A 19,386-nucleotide genomic window follows, 5' to 3' on the forward strand; every position below is an offset into this window, starting at 1 on the left:
TGTCCAGAGTTGAGCTGTGCAAGATAAGTATAATTAGGGACCTGAAGGGAAGGGCTATTGTTTCGTAATCTTGTTATTGTTCTTGGCGGAGAGAACGTTTCATGTTTGATCACTGATACTCTTTATGAAATGAAAACTGAAAGTTTGTTCAGTTTTCATCCTGGAATCATCAAATTCTTAGCTCCTCTAGTGAGGCGACTCGGTGGCATGTTTTTGATTTATGATGCCGCTTTGGTCCAGGCTGGGTTGTCTTTGACTCATACAACTTTTAACTATTTTTAAAACAATTTCAATTGGCACTTTTTCCTATACTATTGCTGCTGATGTGATTTGGCATGCGTACTTCTCATTTCCAATAACGTTTAGCCTTCAGCCAATGATCTTCATTGCGGTGGCCTCTGAGACTTTACAGTAGAACCATCCAACATGAGTTTTTCATTACTATTAAAATAAACATATTGACAAACTGCCAGATATTAAAAGTTCTTTGGAAACAACCCCCCCCCCCCCCCCCCCCCCCAAAAAAAAAACAACAATTTTTAATTAATGCACATTTTTTAACAATTGTACAACCATGAAGTTAAAAATAGATCCCAGTCACACTGGTGTTAATACATTTTCATTCACTGATCTCTTGAGCTCTCATGCTGTTTGCATATGCTCTTGTTTTGTCTGGCTGTGTTTGCTCTTCTTGAGTATTTCTTAGAAAGGAGAACTGAACCGCAGGCTGTCTGATTAGATCAGAGGTGTCCAAACGGCAGCCCACGTGCCAACTGCAACCTGACGTTTTTAATTGGCAGCCCTCGGTTGTGAAAATAATCATGAACATGGCCCACACATTATAAACCTGCTTTTGACTGTATTGTTTTGATACTTGGCCGGACTTGAACAAGACGGCTCCAGGGTCATCAGCCTTTTTGAAACAAGAGTTAATTCCAGGCGACAAAGTACTGCAAAGGGCTACTTGATTACAAACTGCATAAATAATTATCAGCAATTCCAGATCATGTTTGTACTGATGCAGTATTTTTTTTCACAACATGATCTGATGGCTCTGGGTTAGCGTCTCATGCAAAAAAAACAAGGCTCATCAACAAAGTATAGAACGGAGTGACCGTGCCATCTCTATATGTATGTGGTTTGGATTACATGTCACGTTTCTCTTCAGGATACATTCGTACGTCAATGATGTCACACTTTCAGTATAAACTATCTAGTTAGTGCAGGTAAGGATAAAAAAAAAAAACAACAGACTTTTTATCTGCTGGATTTATGTTTTCTGCAAATAAGAAAAGGTTACCACGGTGACAGGCGAACTACCGTCATCATTAGCTTATGCTAGCGTCACTGACATTTATGGCTAAAAGTACTGAATAATGATAATAATTTATTAAATAGTCATGGAGCAGGAACCTGTATATTTGAGGCAATTTTCTGTTTGAATTTCTATTGATGCTATTTTAGATGATGGATAATCACCTGAAAAACAGCCATCCCGTGGTGTTGTTTGTTTATCCTGTTCTGAACATAATGTCTGTTTTTCCTACTTCTGCTCGAATGCGAGGACCCGTGCCGGCACCGAAAGAGGTTTACTGTGCAGTACCGAGAATTTTAATGGAAGAAAATTCCTCGTGTGGTCAAATAGCGAAAATTAATCTCACATTTTTGAAAAGAAAAATCCCCCAGAATCAAAGGACAAGGCCGTCTCACCACTTTACTGCAGCACTCCAAAATCATACGGCGAGGAATCCATCATCGGAGATGAAATTCTGTTTCACTCTTTATCCTCGTGCTGTAAGGTCAGATTGAAAAAGCTCTCCCTCTCCAGCTTTTAATATGCCCCTCGCCCTCGCTTTGGCTGCGTCTTTCTAAAGGTATTTGATACAACGCATTTATGTACAAACATCCACCGGCACGAGTTATCAAACGGTTGAATTTATCACATTCAGATGATGATGGAACTTGCATCTTGCAGTTGTAAGTAACCATTTAAAAACAACTACAGCTGATTAAAGATCTGCTTCTAGATTTGACTGAATATGAACAGGGGGATGCTTTTTATCTGTTAAATGTTGTTTGAGAACCTGCAGCTGTTCCCATAGAGATAGACCGTAATCAATAGCAGCAGCGGACAGTGTGCGTGCTGAGACATACCCAGGTGGTCATGCTTCCGTCGCTTTCATTGTCCACTGCCACACAGGGGACACGCTGCAATACTGGAGTTATCAGAGGAAGCAACATACCACAACAAACAATTGCCAAACTGCTTTGTCACCGTTATTTTTTCTCTTCCAGTGATTTTGAAGCGTGTCATCTGGGAAATTTCAGCAATCGCCCATTCCTTCACTGAACTGCATATTACATGGATACTAAAGAGCCCGGGTGGCATATCGATATGTGCAAATATTTTTGAAGAACGTCAGGAGCTGTTCTGCATAGATGTAGCAGAAGCAGCATGGGGGGGTGTTGCAAAAGGTCACTTTCATTAACAAGCTCTCCTCTCCTCTCCTCTCCTCTCCTCTCCTCTCCTCTCCTCTCCTCTCCTCTCCTCAGGTCTCCAGGGCTGCAGGCGTTTCCACTCCTCTGCAGTCAACTACAGCACCATGTTGCTGGAGGCTGACAGTGAGCGTCTCTACGTTGGGGCCCGGGGGGCTGCATTCGCTCTCGATGCCTCTGACATCTCAGCCAGCTCTGCTCTTACTGTGAGTTTGTTTGTGTTTCTGTGTTGCTGGGTGTTGTGTGTGTGTGTGTGTGTGTGTGTGTGTGTGTGTGTGTGTGTGTGTGTGTGTGTGTGTGTGTGTGTGTGTGTGTGTGTGTGTGTGTGTGTGTGTGTGTGTGTGTGTGTGTGTGTGTGTGTGTGTGTGTGTGTGTGTGTGTGTGTGTGTGTGTGTGTGTGTGTGTGTGTGTGTGTGTGTGTGTGTGTGTGTCTCCACAGCCATATCTCACACTCTGCCATGGCTTCATTTGCATTCCACACTGCAGGGACCTTTTGAGGCAACATCTTTTCCTTTTTTTTTTTTTTTTTTGATGCAAAAGTATTTATTCCCATGTCAGCCTTTGTGTGTTTGTGCCTGCATATAGTCATGTTATTTTAACCCACAATATTCCACAGCTCTAACAAGGGAGCTTCCTTCTACATAAATTACTGTTTTAATGGGAAAAATGGGAAGAACTGACTACTTTATCTGTTCACTGTAACTTTGAATAGATACGGGATTTATATAAACATCATCCTCGTACTGCATTCCTATTCACAAGAACCTTTCTAATGAATTCAGTTATTACCATAGTTATTATTTAAATTGACTGTTGCCAGTATTTCCTTTCCTGAGGCTCTGACTTTGAATTTTTTTTATTTTGGAGCAGCTGGTGGTCCGCTGGCCACATAAAGCCCTCCTCCCCATATACTTTGGCCCATGAGCCAATTGTGGTTCATTTTGAAACTGATTTGAACCAGGAGTGATTCTAAATTCTAAATTACTGTGTCACTGAGTTCATCACAACGGAAATAAAATGCATAAAAGTTGATTAATATAATCATATTGTATAACATAATTTGGCCCTCTGGTAGTGAGCGTGTATATAGAAATGGAGAATTATTATGAGATGGCATCTCCTCTATTTCCATTTCTTATTCTTCCTGAGCTTGCATATGTTTTCTCTGGGCACTCCAGCTTTGTCTTACAGTCCGAAAACAGGCCTTTGAGGTTAATCAGTCACCTGGAGCGTTAGAGAACACAGATGGATGGATGGATGGATGGATGGATGGATGGATGGATAAATTAATTCAGTTTTCATACTGTTTAGGTTGAAGCTGGAAATTCAAATGTGGCCTCACTCGTTTCTCACTCCCCTGTTGCATCATATTTGTATCAAGTGTGGATTTTATTTCACATTAAACAAGCCGTCACAGACGCCTGCTAATATCCATATATCAGCCAGAAAGGCATTTTTACTTTCAGTGCAAGCCCAACTGCTCGAATTTATTGAATCAAGTTTTAATCCTGGTCTATCGTATTTCTGATGGAGAGCCGCTCCCAGTTATTGATAAACGTGTTTCTTCAGAAATAACTTGATTAGATAGTTTTAGCATCACTTGCAGTAACAGTGTGTGTCGGTATATCTTGGGGGGGGGGGGGGGGGGGGGGGGCAAAACGGCATTCAGCACGTGTTCTCACCATGTGGTTGGGTAACTTGGTCAACTTTGTTTCAGACAACACGCTGCTTTGTTTGTTTTACGGTGACAACCTGACATTAAGCTAATTATGTAAATACAGCAGTCGCGTGTGTCATAATAGCTGGTGCGTGCGTGCATAGCGCACCAAACGGCTCTTCCTCCTCATGCGAGTGGTGGATGTTTTACAAGACTTTCTCATTGACATAAAAGTAAAAATAAAAAAGATACAGCTGTTAAACAGTGTCATAACTTCATGGTGAAATAAACGGAACAGTGAATAAACCAATTTAAAGACTAGTTTAAAGGTTGTAAAGAAGCAAAAAAAAGTCAGTAAATATCAGTGCATTACACTGCACTTTTTAGTTTAATTAAAAGTAACTATATTTACCAAAGTGTGTTATTTATTAAATTTTTTTTACAAAAGTTTTTGAAAAGTACATCTGTTAATTTAAAGCCACCTATCAATAGAAGGATGAACTATTTAAAGACACCAATTAGTTTAAAATGCATGTTTTTCCAGCTGTGAGAAGAAAGCAGAGAGGACAGAAAGTTTCTCAACGTGGAACCAAGGTCTCATTTCTGTTCCACCTCGATAGCAGGTTTCAACCTGTTCAGATTTAAATGCAGGTGATGAAGAAAAATATAATTTTTACGTTTGTACAAACAGGCTGTTTTCACATGTTGTATAAATATTCATATTAACTCCCATCACCTACATGGAAACCCAGTTTGAGGCGATTATTCAACCAGACTATGTGTAATCCAAAAATATGGGAGTTATTAAAGCAGAAATGGGATAATGATGTGCTGGGGTGTTTTTTTTTGTTGGTTTTTTTTTGCTGGGATATTTTACTAGAGACTTTGGCAAGCCAGTGATATGAAATCATCACACTCTCACTGTTCTCCTTCTATCTCGCTGTGTGTTATAGATTGAGTGGGAGGCCTCCCACGAGCAACAACGTCAGTGCCTGCTCAAGGGAAAAGACAATAAGGTGGGCATTTAGTTCTTCTTTTTCATCTTTCCTGGTGTTTGGTTTTCTCATATGTCTTGATCATTTGTTCCCTCATATATTTCCGCTTCTCTCTTTCAGACCGAGTGCTTTAATCACATCCGCTTCCTCCAGAGGTTCAACTCGACTCATCTCTACATGTGTGGGACGAATGCCTTCAGACCCCTCTGTGCATACATAGTGCGTTCAAGTGTCACGTTTCCTTCTAAAGCCTTGCTTCGACATTACTTCAACCGAATATAGATCTTTAAAAGGCTTCATAGCAATGAAAAGCGCATCAGTCACCGCCGCTGAATGTGACAGTTTTAACAATTGTCACATCGTTTCTGCTGCACAGAATGAAGAGAGGTTTGTGATGTCCTCTCAGCCTGAAGAGGGGAAAGACAAATGTCCCTACGGTCCCACAACAGGTTACACTGCACTCATTATAGGTGAGACGTTTATACAGTTATCGCTCACTTGGAGTTTAAGCAAATAACCCGATGACCTGAGGAGTTTGTTATATATTTTTTCCCAGACCAGCAGATGTACACGGCTTCCCAGTACGAGTTCAGGAGCTTTCCAGATATCCGCCGCAACTCTCCGTCTCCCACACTGAAGACAGAAGAAGCTCCCACGCGCTGGCTCAACGGTGAGTTTGAAAGTGATTTCGCTTTTTTTTTTTGTTGTTTTTTTTTAGGCAGCTGAACGGGGCAAATGGACGAAGCAGGTGGAGGAGGGATGTAACAGATTGCAAAGAACTACAGATGTTGGCATCTCCATATCAACACTTAGCATAGCCATCAGTGTGTTGTGACATGGATTGTGTTTATCCTTGTTTTGAATGTGTATTTTATTGTGGTGGTTACATGTAACCAGGGTGTGAATTGGGATGAAAGTAGAAAGGGGGAGGGGGGGGTCAAAATAAAAGGACATAACATCACAGAGCAAAGATTAAGTAACTTAATGTTATCGTAACAAAAGTCATGGAAAACAAATCTAATGCGGATAAAATGAAACATAATAAATGTTTTGGCTGCATCTTATAATAGTTTTTCATTTCAAAATGAATGCTTTGAATTTACAACCGTCAACAAACGTTATTTATTGCCTACAATGCGAAGCAAGTAATGTGTTGCATTAGTTTGGACTTAATCAAGTGAAATATGACAGCTCTGCTTTACTTGGATTTTAAAATGCAATTATTAGATTTGTTTTATTGTCTTCTGCTGGTGAAGTAGCTTTAATCACTGCGCAAGAGAGATAAAAGTTTATTCCTCCCGTGATAAAAATGATTAACCAGCAGGAAAGTGTACGTAGACCAGTGGGACAGAGTTTATCTCTCCCATGCCCTCCCAGCCAATCACAGCCAACTTGCAACAACAAGAAGCCTGCGTTTTAATAGTACCAGATGCATGATAAATAGTATCATAGTTACTGAGTTAATGATTGCTGTGTTCTTTGTTCTGGCACCTGAACACTGTTGGCGAAAGTGAAATTCTTATTCAAAACCTAATACTAAAAAAATCCAGCCTTTTATATTTTATAATCATAAAAGTCTGCAGATTTTGCTTCGGTCTTCATGGCAATAAATCATTGCAACCTGTTTTTGTCTTAATTTGTAAACCACATACCATTCTGAGTGTTATTCTGCCTGACGCGAGGTTAATTTTAGTCTGTCTTTCTTGCTTTTGCAGAGGCAGACTTTGTGGGTTCGGCTCTTGTGAGGGAGAGTTTTGGCAACAACACTGGCGATGATGATAAGATCTACTTCTTCTTCACTGAGAAAAGCCAGGAACAGACAACAACCTACAGCCACAGCAGGGTGGCACGAGTAGCTCGGGTTTGCAAGGTGAGAACAGAGCAAGGAAAAGATGCTGGAGACGCTTTGCAACTGGAAGAGAAACTTTGCGTCACGGCAACTTGAGTGAAGTCTCAGGTGATAATCGGGGAGGGTACTGTAATAGATGACAGCCTGAATGGGGAATGCGTTTGGAATAAGGCCCCAGTGTAATTAGCGGAGCAGACTGTGTAGCTGATGAATTGGAAGCAGCGTCAGAGGGGATGATGGATGATTGCAGGTGAGACAATCTGCTTAGCTTCTTCTGCAAGCTGAAATGTGAAGCATTGGCAGCATCCGGCTGCCAAGAAAAGGGTTAATAATAGCAAGAGCGAGCGGTGTAGTGTCCTCATCTTGTTTGCTCTTGGGGCTCCTAAAAAAAATAATAATAATAATAATAATTTCACAGGCCTTCTCCTTGAAAAATCGGCAGCACATTTTCATCTTAATAAGAAGTGCCTTGTGGTGGCGCACATGGAGTGTTTGTCGTGGGCTAAATACATTGAAAAGTCCAAACCAATACGTTTATTTAATTTTCATGGTTTCTAAAGAAGTTTCCACTGTTCCAACCTGTCTGAACTTTACTTTTTTTCAAGTGTTGGTATTGAGATACGTGTGTTTGTATCAGAAACTCACTCCACCTCGAGTACTTTGAACCTGCTGAGGACAAACATACAGTCGTATACAAACTTGTATATTACAGTCGGAACTCTCTGCTGCGGGAAGTCGTAACCACATTGAATATATCGTTATTGCTCTCCCATGCCATCTGTCCCGCCCTTCAGGGGGTTCACATCCTCTCGCGTGCCACCTTGAGCTCAGTGTTCAATCTATTTTCCTGCATTTATTTTTTTTTTTTCCACTTGCTCTTCCCTCATTTGATCCTTCCTTCTCCCTCCTCCCCCTTCTGTTTGTCCTTTTCTTGCTGCTCCCTCAGGGCGACCGAGGAGGCCATTTAACTCTCCAGAAACGCTGGACGTCCTTCCTTAAGACCAGGTTGACCTGTTCGCTGCCCGAGTACGACTTCCACTTCAACATGCTGCGCAGTGTGTTCGTTATGCCCGGCCACACACCGCAAGACACGTTCTTCTACGGCATCTTTGGCCTTGAATGGTGAGGGGGGAATCAAAGTCTCCGGCAGACGAGGGCTTTGAGGATGCAAATGCAAATGAGCGAGACGAAGATGAAAGACTGCAATCGATACGTTGAGACAATAAGAGGACAGGAGGGAAGAAAGAAAGTCTAAAGAACGTCTTTCTCATCTATGTTAATAGAAAAGGTTCTCTGGAAGACTTTTGCAGAGACTTTTGGGTGAAATTATTTAAGATTAAATTAAGAAATACAGATTTATAGGGTCCTAAAAGCCAAAAGTCATTTTAGTCATTGAGATGTCACTTCTGTTCGATATACTGTGGATGCGTTTGTTATTACTGTCATTAACTAATATCCCATCATTAAGCTGTGAAGTACTAGAGATACAAAAGGAGCAACTGTTTAAATGGTTTCAAATAAATCGTTTTTATTAGATGAATAATAAATATGATCAAAGAAAAGTTGCTTATCTGCAGGAGGAGTTACACTTTTAACTAATCAAGTCCCGACTTACAGTCGCAGCACTGCAAGTTAACCTATCACGTTAAATTAGTGAAGAATCCCAAAAAGCACCTCATCATTTAATATTGTGGTGCATGAGAGTATTTAACTGAAAAAGCTAAAGCTTTTTGTTTCCTGCAACTGCTGTATCTTCAGGTACTTGGTTCAGTAGTTTTAATGTAAAGCAGCAGCTGGCGGGAAATGGTTGTTGTGCAGAACCTGGTTAGCTCTCGCTGAGAGAAACCAATGAGATACAATTACACTGGATTACAAGAATTCACCATTTCCTTCTTAATTTCTTTACCCAGGCAAACTAAATAAAATCATGATTTCTAGATGGAAACTAGTTAGATGTCTGAATGAGTGCAGTAAGGATAGTAACAAACTGAGCTGTATTTTTGATCTGCATAGCTGCAAGTGTTCTCTATGGGGAAAAAAGTGATCTACTTTACAGTGAATTTCATTCCCCACAGGCTGTATCAGCAGATGTTTTGTGATGGAGTAAACATAAACAAACATGATTCAGTTTGTTGGGATGCAGCTGTCTCCTCTTCATTTTCTTCCCTCCTTTCACTGCACCTCTGGAAAACCATTTCATTGTCTCCTCCTTGCCTCGTACTCTTGTTGGAGACTTCTAACCAGCTTCATACGATCTCTGTCAGTGGGCTTTCCCCTCCTCCGTCCTCTGTACTGTCCTCCCATTTGTGTCTTTTCATCGTTCGGTTGAGGTGAGCCACTGATCTGCTGTGTGTCCCCTGCTGTCACTATGGAAACCTCGGGTTTACTGCTGTTATTGTCCGCGGCTCGCAGTCTGCTCTTCCTCACTGTGAGATGTGTCTTTAGGAAAAACGTGAAGGCATCTGCAGTGTGTCGGTTCTCACTGTCTGAAGTCCAAGAGGCCTTTCAAGGACCCTACATGGAGAACCAGGACTCAGGCTCTAAGTGGAAGGAATACACTGGAAAGATCCCCACCCCTCGACCTGGAACGGTGAATACACTTAGTTCTGCGCTCGCAGGTGGAGTTTTCACATTTGTGGTGCAGTTCCCTGATACGGACAAGAGTTGGACAACGACAGAAAAGTTGAACTGTGACTCTGAGTAGCTTTGTGCTCACACTTTTATTAATGTGGAACAAAAGCATGTAAACTAGATTGCTGTAGTGACAGTTATTATTACTAACTTCTAAGTAACTTTCGCAACAATGCTATGTGAAGGGCTTAATACAACTCAGCACTTGCAGGGGGATTTTTACTTATTATGAACCGCTTAGAAAATGTCAAATTGCATCAAAATACCAACAACAATTGCAATTTTGTGCACATCAATTACGATAAGCTGCACAGATTTGCAAGGCACCTCTGAAGCCCGACACGTCATGTGTTTGGTCCATTTATAGCTCTTCGGCCCCTTTGGTTTACACTTCAGTCAGACTTTGATCAATTAGGACCAAAGTTTGTTTAAACATGGGGTCTCGGTCCCCTTTGGTCCACTTGTTTGGTGTGCATTAGAGTGCAGACAGCAGCGCTCAACAAACAACTTCCAACAAATGGATGTAATTAACACACCGGGACCAAACACAATAAGTGTGAAGACGTTCCTACACATAGTGTCAAGCAGATAAAACTGACCCAAAGTGACAAAGCCATAAAAGGAGAAGACACTGAACAAGATGAAGTGAAAATGATACAGAGGATGAGTTGAAGTCCCAGAGGATGATGCTCAAAACAGACCCAGCTTATGTCACAGAAGCCCATTTCCTCGGCGATTAACTCGGAGCTTTGGTGACAATGGCTTAGCACTGCAGCCAGGGCCGCGGCTTCGTTAGCAGGGACAGACATTATCCGCGGCAGTGTCACTTCAACGTTTTGTTGGATGTAATTTTAACTTTTGCTATTAAGCGGGAAAAGGGAGCTGGTCAAGGGTTTTAACTTGAGAGCGTGAAAGCCTCTTAGGAGTTGGCTGAAGTCATTTGAAAAGGACAAAAAAAAGAGAAGAAAACTTAGTCAGGTGCAGAGAGCTGAGTCGCCGGCATGTCAGCACAGGGCGGCTGAGGAAACCACACAGGCTCATTGTCATCTAAGCAGAAGTTGCATTTTCAACACACGGTCTAAACCCAGCCCGCCTCTTTTTTTTTTCTGGATCCTCTAATTTTCCCAGTCGACCATTTCGCTTAGCCTCATGTCATCTTCTCTGCTTTGCAGTCTCGGCCTGTATTGCCACAATCTTCTTACACATTGGATAGAAATGTCTCTCTTTTGTCTCTGCTGCCCTCATCATTTCCAGTTATTTGCTCCTCATCGCTCCTCTTGTCGCTGTCTTTCCCCCGCAGTGTATAACTGACGCTCTGAGGGCCAGAAGCATCAATGTCTCCACCTCGCTGCCTGATGATGTCCTGGATTTTGTCAGGAGGCATCCTCTGATGTCCCAGCAGGTCCAACCCTCAGACAGACGCCCCCTTTTGTTCAGGAGGACCACAGACTACACACACATGGCCGTCCACGTTTTTCAAGGACTAGATGGACAGATGTACCACATACTGTACATGGGCACAGGTATGTTTACATCATGGAGCTCTATTTGTCACTGAGCCCAGGTCGACCGCAATATTTATAGTTATTTTCGTTTTAGACTTTTCCCTGAAACCGACTGAAACATGGCAGAATATTATCAGGCTTTTTTTTTTTTTTTTTTAAACCCAGCTTTTATGTATTCCATTTATTTACTCTGAGAAACAAAGTTAACATGAGTTTGACTTTGTCAGCTGAATAAAAAATATTTATATATTCATTGAACAACTGGAGCTCTTTTATTTACATGACACTAGCATCTGCCTATTGTTTAATATGGTGACATGGCAAAAGGTTTGTTTTGATCCAAGGTTTTGCACAGATTCTGTACATATGAAAAGAACACTGTTGCTCCTAAACATTTGAAACGGTACAATAGTACAATCATCTTTGTAAATGACACACATCTCTACCTGTATTTGTACACTTGGATGGATCTGCTTTACTTTGTATTTTATGAACTTAATTAACATTATGACAACATATTCAACTGGCTAGATACACTTTTGTGCTTGTGCTACTCAGAAGTACATATAATTTATTGCCCAACACATGATAGAAAATGTTATTTTTCATACTGATTAGCCAATGTGCTTCATTTCAGATTATGTGATCCACATGTTTGATTTCCCCAAAGTTTCAATCCAGATAAGGATTCACAAAGAGTACTTGTTGGCCTAACCAGTGAATAACCAGTGATATTTCCTGCTTTTATGGTGCTTCATTTCAATGTTTTCCTTTGCATCTTTTGCTCAGATGACGGTTGGCTGCACAAAGCGGTCGAAGTCAGCGGTCAGCTGCACATTATTGAGGAGCTCCAGCTGTTTGAAGTTCCACAGCCGATCAATAATCTATTAATATCTGACAAACAGGTAGCGTGTCCCGCCACCGTACACTTAAGACACTTCATAAGCAGCCGCCTCTGCCCTAAAATCTATTATCTTCCTCCTGACACAGGCGAGCGTGTACGTGACCTCTCCATCAGCCGTTGCGCAGCTGCCGCTTTCTAACTGTCGCCGATACGCGTCCTGCTACGACTGCATCTTTTCCAGAGACCCTCACTGTGGCTGGGACGGAGCAGCGTGTGTGGACATCATGACGCACACCAACAGGTTTGTGTGTGTGAATCAGACAAGTGGTCAAAAGGCTGAAATTACCAGGGACGGTTACTAGAACACTTCACAACAAATTGCATCTGAATTGAATCTAGTTATTGTTTGTCTCTGAGGATATATTTCATGGTAGTTGCTTGTGCAAATAGTTTAACCGTTGCCCCTTGAGGTGAGCAAATCACACACCTTGTGGCCTGGGTGAAACAAGGAAGCACACACTCAGACACTCGGTGTATACTTATTTGTAGAGTTTATTTCTGTTACATACCATACTGGCTTTCAGACACAGACTCCCTCAGTCCTGCTGTATATTGTTTTTGACCTTGGGGTCTGTTACAACTCGCACAGACTATGGGCTCATTTGCAACATTTTACTCCGTGTGTTTCACCCTTTGTCCTTGTGTTGCTACGATAACAGCGCCACACATGTGAGAAGTTTGTGTCACATTTTTGAAGTCATCAGCTTAAAACAGGTTTGATGAATTGTCGGAAATCCTTCCTACAGTAGGTGTCCTTATTCTTTTGACTTGAGTAATCTTGAGTGTCGTGCCGTGTCACCGTGTCAGCTCCCGGAGTGGTTGTATAACCACAATGCTGGCAGAACCTTGACGTCGGCCTTTGATAGTAAACTGTGTCAATCTGTTCACCAGGCAAACAAACTTTACTCAGTCGAAAATATGGCGGCAGTAAAAGATATGAGACATGTGACTAGAGCAGCGTGAAACTACATTTAACTGTTTTACAGCATTATTGTGACCTTACTGTAGAGTAATTGTACATGTTACTATATGCACTAAAACTACTTTCATGCTATAAAAAAAAAGGTTTATCCTTCTGTCATTGTTCTTGTGGTTTTCTACCTCTTCACAGATCCACTTTAATCCAAGACATTCAGCACGGCAGCATGGGATGCAAGCACACACAAGATGGTACGCAGAGACATCAACTGCCATTCAGTGGTGCCGCTTAAATGAAGTTGGTTTTTAACGCATTAAAAGAGATTAAAAATAGACAACTCCAGAGATGCATAGTTGTCATCAGATGGCATGAAGGCCTCTTTGAAAGTTGATTATGCGCGCACTGTGTTGGCAAAATCCTTTTCCCCCTTTATCTTTAATCACATTTTTGCCATCTCCGGAGAAAAATCTGTTTGATATTCCAGGCAGGGAAACGCCGTCTCTCACTTCTCAATTTCTGCCTTCTCATTCTCTTTGCGTGTGAGGTAGTACGATGGCAGGAATTAAAATATTTGAAATTGAGAGTTTTTAGGCCTCGATGACTTTGGATAGCCTCTCATAAATTTAGCTGATGTGAAGCAGTTAACATATGAAGTGCGTCAGAGTCGTGGTTGTGAGTTGTCCTGTGTAATGTGAGGTTGCTGGTGTTTCAGGCGTCGCCCAGCGGAGCCGCTCGGTGCGGGTCGGCGACGACGTGCTCCTGCAGTGTGAGCTCAGCTCCAACCTGGCGACGCCGCTCTGGACTCGGGAAGGCAGCGAGGTGCAGGGCTACGACCTCAACTCGGGCTTCCGAACGGGCACAGACGGCCTGCTGATCATCGAAGCCCAGCAGGACCAGAGCGGCATGTACACGTGTCACTCGCTTGAGAACAACATCCAGGTCGCCATCGTCACCTACAATGTAACCATCCGCTTGGACCTGCCGCTTCCGCCACCTGTTGAGTCTGCTCGTGACTCTCATAGTCTGTTTGCAACGCTGCCAGTGCCCACCGAGCATCCCGCCTCCGAGAGGCCATTGCCGCCACTGCCAGCCCCCCTCATGCCCCAATCGAAGCTGCTCTCCCCCAGGAGCATGGAGGCCATGTACCTGTCTCTGATCACCATCCTGGGTGGCCTGTGTGTGGTCCTCACCGTGGTCCTGGTCTACGTGGGCTTCTGTCTGCGAGTGGGCCAGAGAGGAAAGTACTCATTGCGTGCGGCGGCTGCGGCCTACCCGATCAGCAAGAGGCCCAGCAAGAACAGGAAGCAGCATAGAAGCTCCTCCCACATGGAGCTCAAGACCATCTCAAGTCACTGCAATGGCAATGGCTTGTGTAACGGAGTTTCAAAGATGCACAGTGGGAGCATGGAGGACGGGGGCTTCCTGCAGATTGTGCCCGGTGAGGGTTACACTTCTCCCAATAAAGAGCCTCCTCCCCCGGCCCCGCCTCTCCCTCCCACGCCTCAGACTCCCTCGCCGGAGTGCGACTTCCCCAGTGGGCTGTCGGCCACGCTGCCCAGCGTCCTCAGGAGGATGAACGGGAACAGCTACGTGCTGCTGAGGCAGAGTGACTCTGAAAATACGTCACCGCACTGTCACTCCTTTGCCGAAGAGCTCAACAAGATGTTAGAGAAGAGGAAACACACTCAGCTGCTGCCCCGGCCGGACGAGAGCTCCGTATAGAGGGAAGTGGGTCCCCTGTTGTGGGTGGACAACTGTGGTCTTGGTGCCTGTCACATGGCTCATTATCGTTGTGGACTGAAACAACGAAAGAGACTTACACACTTATTTACTTGGGATTTTTTTTGACACATTCATTCAGAGGCTTTTTGAAATAGCCTGTATTCCTAAATGAGAAATCCCAGTGACGGACCGAGCATGAAAGAGAAAAAATATGAAATCTACCTCACCTCAGTACTGCCCAGAAGGACACCTGCGGTCAGATTGCAGCCTGATCCAAGTATCAGCGCTGGGTTCTCACCTGCAGGAGGATCTCCGCCCCACAAGGAGCCGAGAAGGGAAACATGGACTCCAACAAGGAGCAGAGCCACAAGGGAATAGAAGTACATGCGAGAAGTCGATTCAGACCCGGGGGGCAGCTAGCCAAAGTTCACTTTGACTGTCAAGTGCACAGATGGCCTATGCATTTTTAAAACCTGACATTCACTCATTATAAATATTAAGGGAGGCTGGATGTGCGAGCGAGGGAATGCGGTTTGCAATGTTTTCATACTGACTTAATCGATTGCAATAACCAACAGAAAATAACACGTTTCACACCAACCGAAAGTACGAAGAGGGTGAACTAATCATTATTTGATATCACTATGAATCTTAATCAAAGAAATTAAACATTTTGTAATTTATTAGTGTTTCCAATTAATCATTAACTGCATAATGCACCTTAATTGTTTATAGAGAATTGATCACATTATTAATCAAACCCTTATTTATAAAGAGTTGTTAGTCGTTGCATACTGTGCAGGTTTAAGCACTGGTTTTTAGCTCACAGATGAATATCTCTCGCCTCTTTCTCAGTGTTGGCACGGATCAGCTGCAGCAGCCTGCGACCCTAAACTGGTCGACGCGGGGACAGACGATGGCCGTGTCCATCATTAATGATTAAATGTTGCCTGATGTTAAAGAAGCCCCATGTTGGCTTCGATTGCAGTGTTTCAGTTTAGCTCTAACTCATTTCTTAAAATGGAAAACAAATTGATGTCAAATGTTAATTTTTGAAGGATAAGATATTAATAGAAATGCATGATGCTCTTTAAGATGCTTGAAAAAGTATTAGATAGTGATTATTTCACCAAGTATTGAAACTGTGGCTTTTTTTTTCTTCTTTTTTTTGACAGTATTATTGAGCTTAATGCACTTTAAATACCAGTTTTAACATGCTTTGAGAAAGTTAATGGTCACTTTTATGGAGTCTGACACCCGGCGCTGTCAGCTGACGGACAATATTGGCCTTTTTTCAATGTAAGAAGAGCTGCGACTGTGGAGGCCACAGCTGGACCTTGTTTTGCCACACAGGATCACAAGAAGGGGGGAGAAAAAAAAATCTGAACTTAACAACGGCTATGTCTGAAGTGATCCTGAATCCACCGCTGAGCGACATGCTGCATGAATCCAGAGATCAGGATGACAGACTGCGGGGCACGGTGTTCACCAGCAGCACCCAAGGTTAATACTTTTACATCTTACCAACACATCCTACACGCCGGCACTTTGCCAAACAAGCACTTAGAAATATGAATCATGGACTTTACTGCACCACTAAATGCAGACAGAACTATGTTTTTGATTCATCTTAATCTACAGCTGTTTGTAGGTTGTTGATCTGAAATCAGTGGAAAGGTTTTAGTGTACAGAGTTTAGTCGTAGAGATTGAAACATGGACGATATTAAGCCAAACTCCACGGTTTTGTCTTTTTCTCCCCTGATTGATGTTACATCAATCTTCAAAATCACCAAACATTTTGCGTGTGGTAGCAAATTCAAGAAATTCCGCACTCCTACAACAACACTTTGTCAGTGATTTGGTGATCCGACGCAGTTCCTGTTTGATTCTCCTTATCAGTGAGCTTCTGCTGTGTCTGACTTGTTCTTCTTTCTGAGCGCTGCATTAATTAAACACTTGTCTTATGACAAGGCTGACCTCACTGGAGAAATCTCCCCAGACATTTACGCAATGTCGCACTCTGAGCCTCCAATTATTTTCTCCTACCCTCGGGCTCGGGGTGTGGTTTTGGATTTCATTACTGTAAGACAAGAATGGAGGCGCATCCCCATAAACACATGCGTACAGCGGACATATGTTTCCCTAGATCACACTGTGTACAAGCTTTTGATTTGAACTGCTCCAGCCCGTGATGTGAGGGTGTGCGATATCGTATGGGCTCAATGATGAGCCGGGTTTTCTTGTCAGAGGCGCTGATCAAAGGAATAAAAGAAAGTGTAGCTTCAGACTGTGCACATTAAAAGCTTTAGATAAAAACGCTTTGACCCCATTTTACATGCCGACATGGTGAAATTGGTTTTATTGTAAAAAATACTTCAAGCCGCAAATACAGTCAGTGAGATGTAACTCCTACTGTACTCTGGTCGCCGAGACTCATGGGTACAATGCAGACGTGTGCTTGAATAATTTCCCTTCTCGTTTACAGGTCTGGCGAGCAGAGGTCAGTCGCTCTCGGTTTATATTTACGGACGACCGTCTCGCAACCTACGGCAGATGGCGAGACTGACAGCGGTGGCGTTCTCTTAATGAGCGGCGGAGTCGAGACTCGCCATCGTTAGAGGACAGCGGAGCCTGAAGAGAGGCTCGATAAGAGCTACAAGCATGAGAGTGTCTGCGCCACCAGCCCTGCTTTACACAACTGGGATAGAAATCATCATCTGCAGTGTCTTTAAGAAGCAGAGCTTCTTCCTCCATCAGCAGCGGTTTGAGTGCAGAAAGCATCCTCCTCTGTCGCAAAGACCAAACTCAACACACTGTTGTTTTTTCTTTTACTTGCATGAATCGTTTCAACACTCTTTCTCTTGAAGTCAAGGAAAGGACAAGGACAACTAAATACTAATTAAGTGCCAAGGTGGATCTTTAAAAAAACTAACAAAAAACAACAACTCTGTGAGCCTATTTTGTTGCAATACCAGACTGAGAGAAAACAAAATCAAAATGTATTTATTTTGTAATTTTTGTACATGTTTTGGAATTGCTGTCAATATTGCTGTTAAAGTGCCACTTGTGAGGACCACGATTTACTTAATTGCACAATATTATGATAAATAGAAGCAATGTAGCCAAAAGCATGCAGAGGCTGCAGCACAGAAGTGAATATTTATAAACCTACTAATGGGAAACACACCAAATTACATACAACCCACATTGTTTTCCTCCCCTTGAATTGCTTAGCTTTCTTTTTTTTTTTTGTTTGCCTCTGTAATGTAATAGTTTCTTTGTGTATCTGTTTGCATGTTAAGCCATGCTTGAGCACAAAGCAAAGTAAACTTTTATTTTTTTTAACTAACAGAATATAAGGCAGTGGGTTGTTTTACATTTCAGTCATATTTCATTTAAATAAAACTTTGTACTCTGCATCTTTGTTGTGATTGTTTGGCATAATCCATCTTTCTTCTATGCCTCTTCATCCAACATACGATCTGAGGGTTCTGGAGCTGATTCCAGCTGACGATTGGGGAAGGCGGTACAATCTGGACAGGATGCCAGTCCATCACGGGGCAAACACGGAGAACCTTGAATGTCGGTCTAAAGCTCTTGTACATAACGGGTAAGAAGTGGCAGATGCAGCTATTATCATAAAAAATAGGATCGATTTTCAGCAGCAGGAAAGCACAGACTGGTGAAAATGAACGGTATTGTGAGAGTGATGTCTCAAGGCCGTTTCTGGGCCAGCAGGACAATACTTTTCACAAAGTGCACATGCAACTGCGACCTCCATTGATTCAGCGTTTGTGAAAGCGTAGCAGTTCCTACACTCAATCTGAGCTTTTCAGAGGTTAGAGGAGTGGATTTCGGATCGGAAGTCGGCACGTTCGATCCCCACAGCTGATAGGTCAACGCTGTGCGTCATGACCCCCACCGGCTCCACGCGGTGCCGTGAAGTGGCCAATGGGTCAATGTGGAAATAAAGGAATTTCCCCAAGGGGATTCATGAAGTATGATTAGTTTAGTTTAAACTTATTTTTCAGAAATGTCACGGTCGATAAATTAACCACCCACAGATTATTTTTCCCATCTACCGTGTGACCTTCTCTCATGTTTCCTGGTGAGAAGGCTTCACCCTTCTCCCTTCCAGGAAATAACTCGGTTGTAACATATTAACAGCAGCACAACACTGAAGGCCGTAAACCGGACGGCCGTGTCCTGCATGCAGTGCCAAATACCTGCAGTGGGTGCAGCTTGACGTGTGATTAACAAGCTGTCATGGCTGGCAGGTTATTTACGTAAAGCAGTGTCACTTTAATCAGAGTCAACAGGAGGAGCGTGCTGTGCGCTGGAGTGGAGGATCAAAGTGCTTTTGTTGTTTTTCACTTGAAGCAGCGTTTCTCAATCCTGCACCTGTACTGCTGCTGCCTATAGGCGTCTCCGTGCTTCATCGCCGCCGAGTCTAATAGATGGGTTCAAAAATGAGGAAACATAAACCTAAAATGTGCAGATAGAAAAGGGAAGAAGAAGAAGAATAACACTGATGCTCTCGTGAGATTTGAAGCATGACTGAACAAATTGTGATCTTTCACGTGACACATTGTGACACTGTTGGTTCTGGTCATCACCTGCCTGACCAGGGTGGTGAGATGAATCAGAGGGATCAGGAGACGGCGAGACACGATGGAAGCAAAAGAAATGTTTTTCTGCCACACAAAA

General features: G+C 42.9%; 1 protein-coding gene across 1 annotated transcript in view; it reads left to right on the forward strand.

Annotated features, from left to right (window-relative positions):
* LOC308120488 (semaphorin-4G-like) overlaps positions 1-18,097 on the forward strand; it is a 28,008-nt gene extending 9,911 nt beyond the window's left edge. The window contains exons 3-16 of the mRNA XM_080481110.1: positions 2,554-2,702; positions 5,107-5,169; positions 5,269-5,367; positions 5,525-5,618; positions 5,705-5,818; positions 6,864-7,018; positions 7,944-8,119; positions 9,443-9,587; positions 10,929-11,151; positions 11,923-12,038; positions 12,124-12,278; positions 13,149-13,207; positions 13,669-16,181; positions 17,165-18,097. Coding sequence (XP_080337236.1) covers positions 2,554-2,702; positions 5,107-5,169; positions 5,269-5,367; positions 5,525-5,618; positions 5,705-5,818; positions 6,864-7,018; positions 7,944-8,119; positions 9,443-9,587; positions 10,929-11,151; positions 11,923-12,038; positions 12,124-12,278; positions 13,149-13,207; positions 13,669-14,678 — 2,558 coding nt within the window. The 3' untranslated portion in view covers positions 14,679-16,181; positions 17,165-18,097. The remainder of the gene's footprint in view (positions 1-2,553; positions 2,703-5,106; positions 5,170-5,268; positions 5,368-5,524; positions 5,619-5,704; positions 5,819-6,863; positions 7,019-7,943; positions 8,120-9,442; positions 9,588-10,928; positions 11,152-11,922; positions 12,039-12,123; positions 12,279-13,148; positions 13,208-13,668; positions 16,182-17,164) is intronic.
* Positions 18,098-19,386: the final 1,289 nt, after the last annotated feature.

The sequence above is a fragment of the Lipophrys pholis genome, assembly GCF_963383615.2.
Source record: "Lipophrys pholis genome assembly, chromosome: 15".
In the NCBI taxonomy this organism is placed as follows: domain Eukaryota; kingdom Metazoa; phylum Chordata; class Actinopteri; order Blenniiformes; family Blenniidae; genus Lipophrys; species Lipophrys pholis.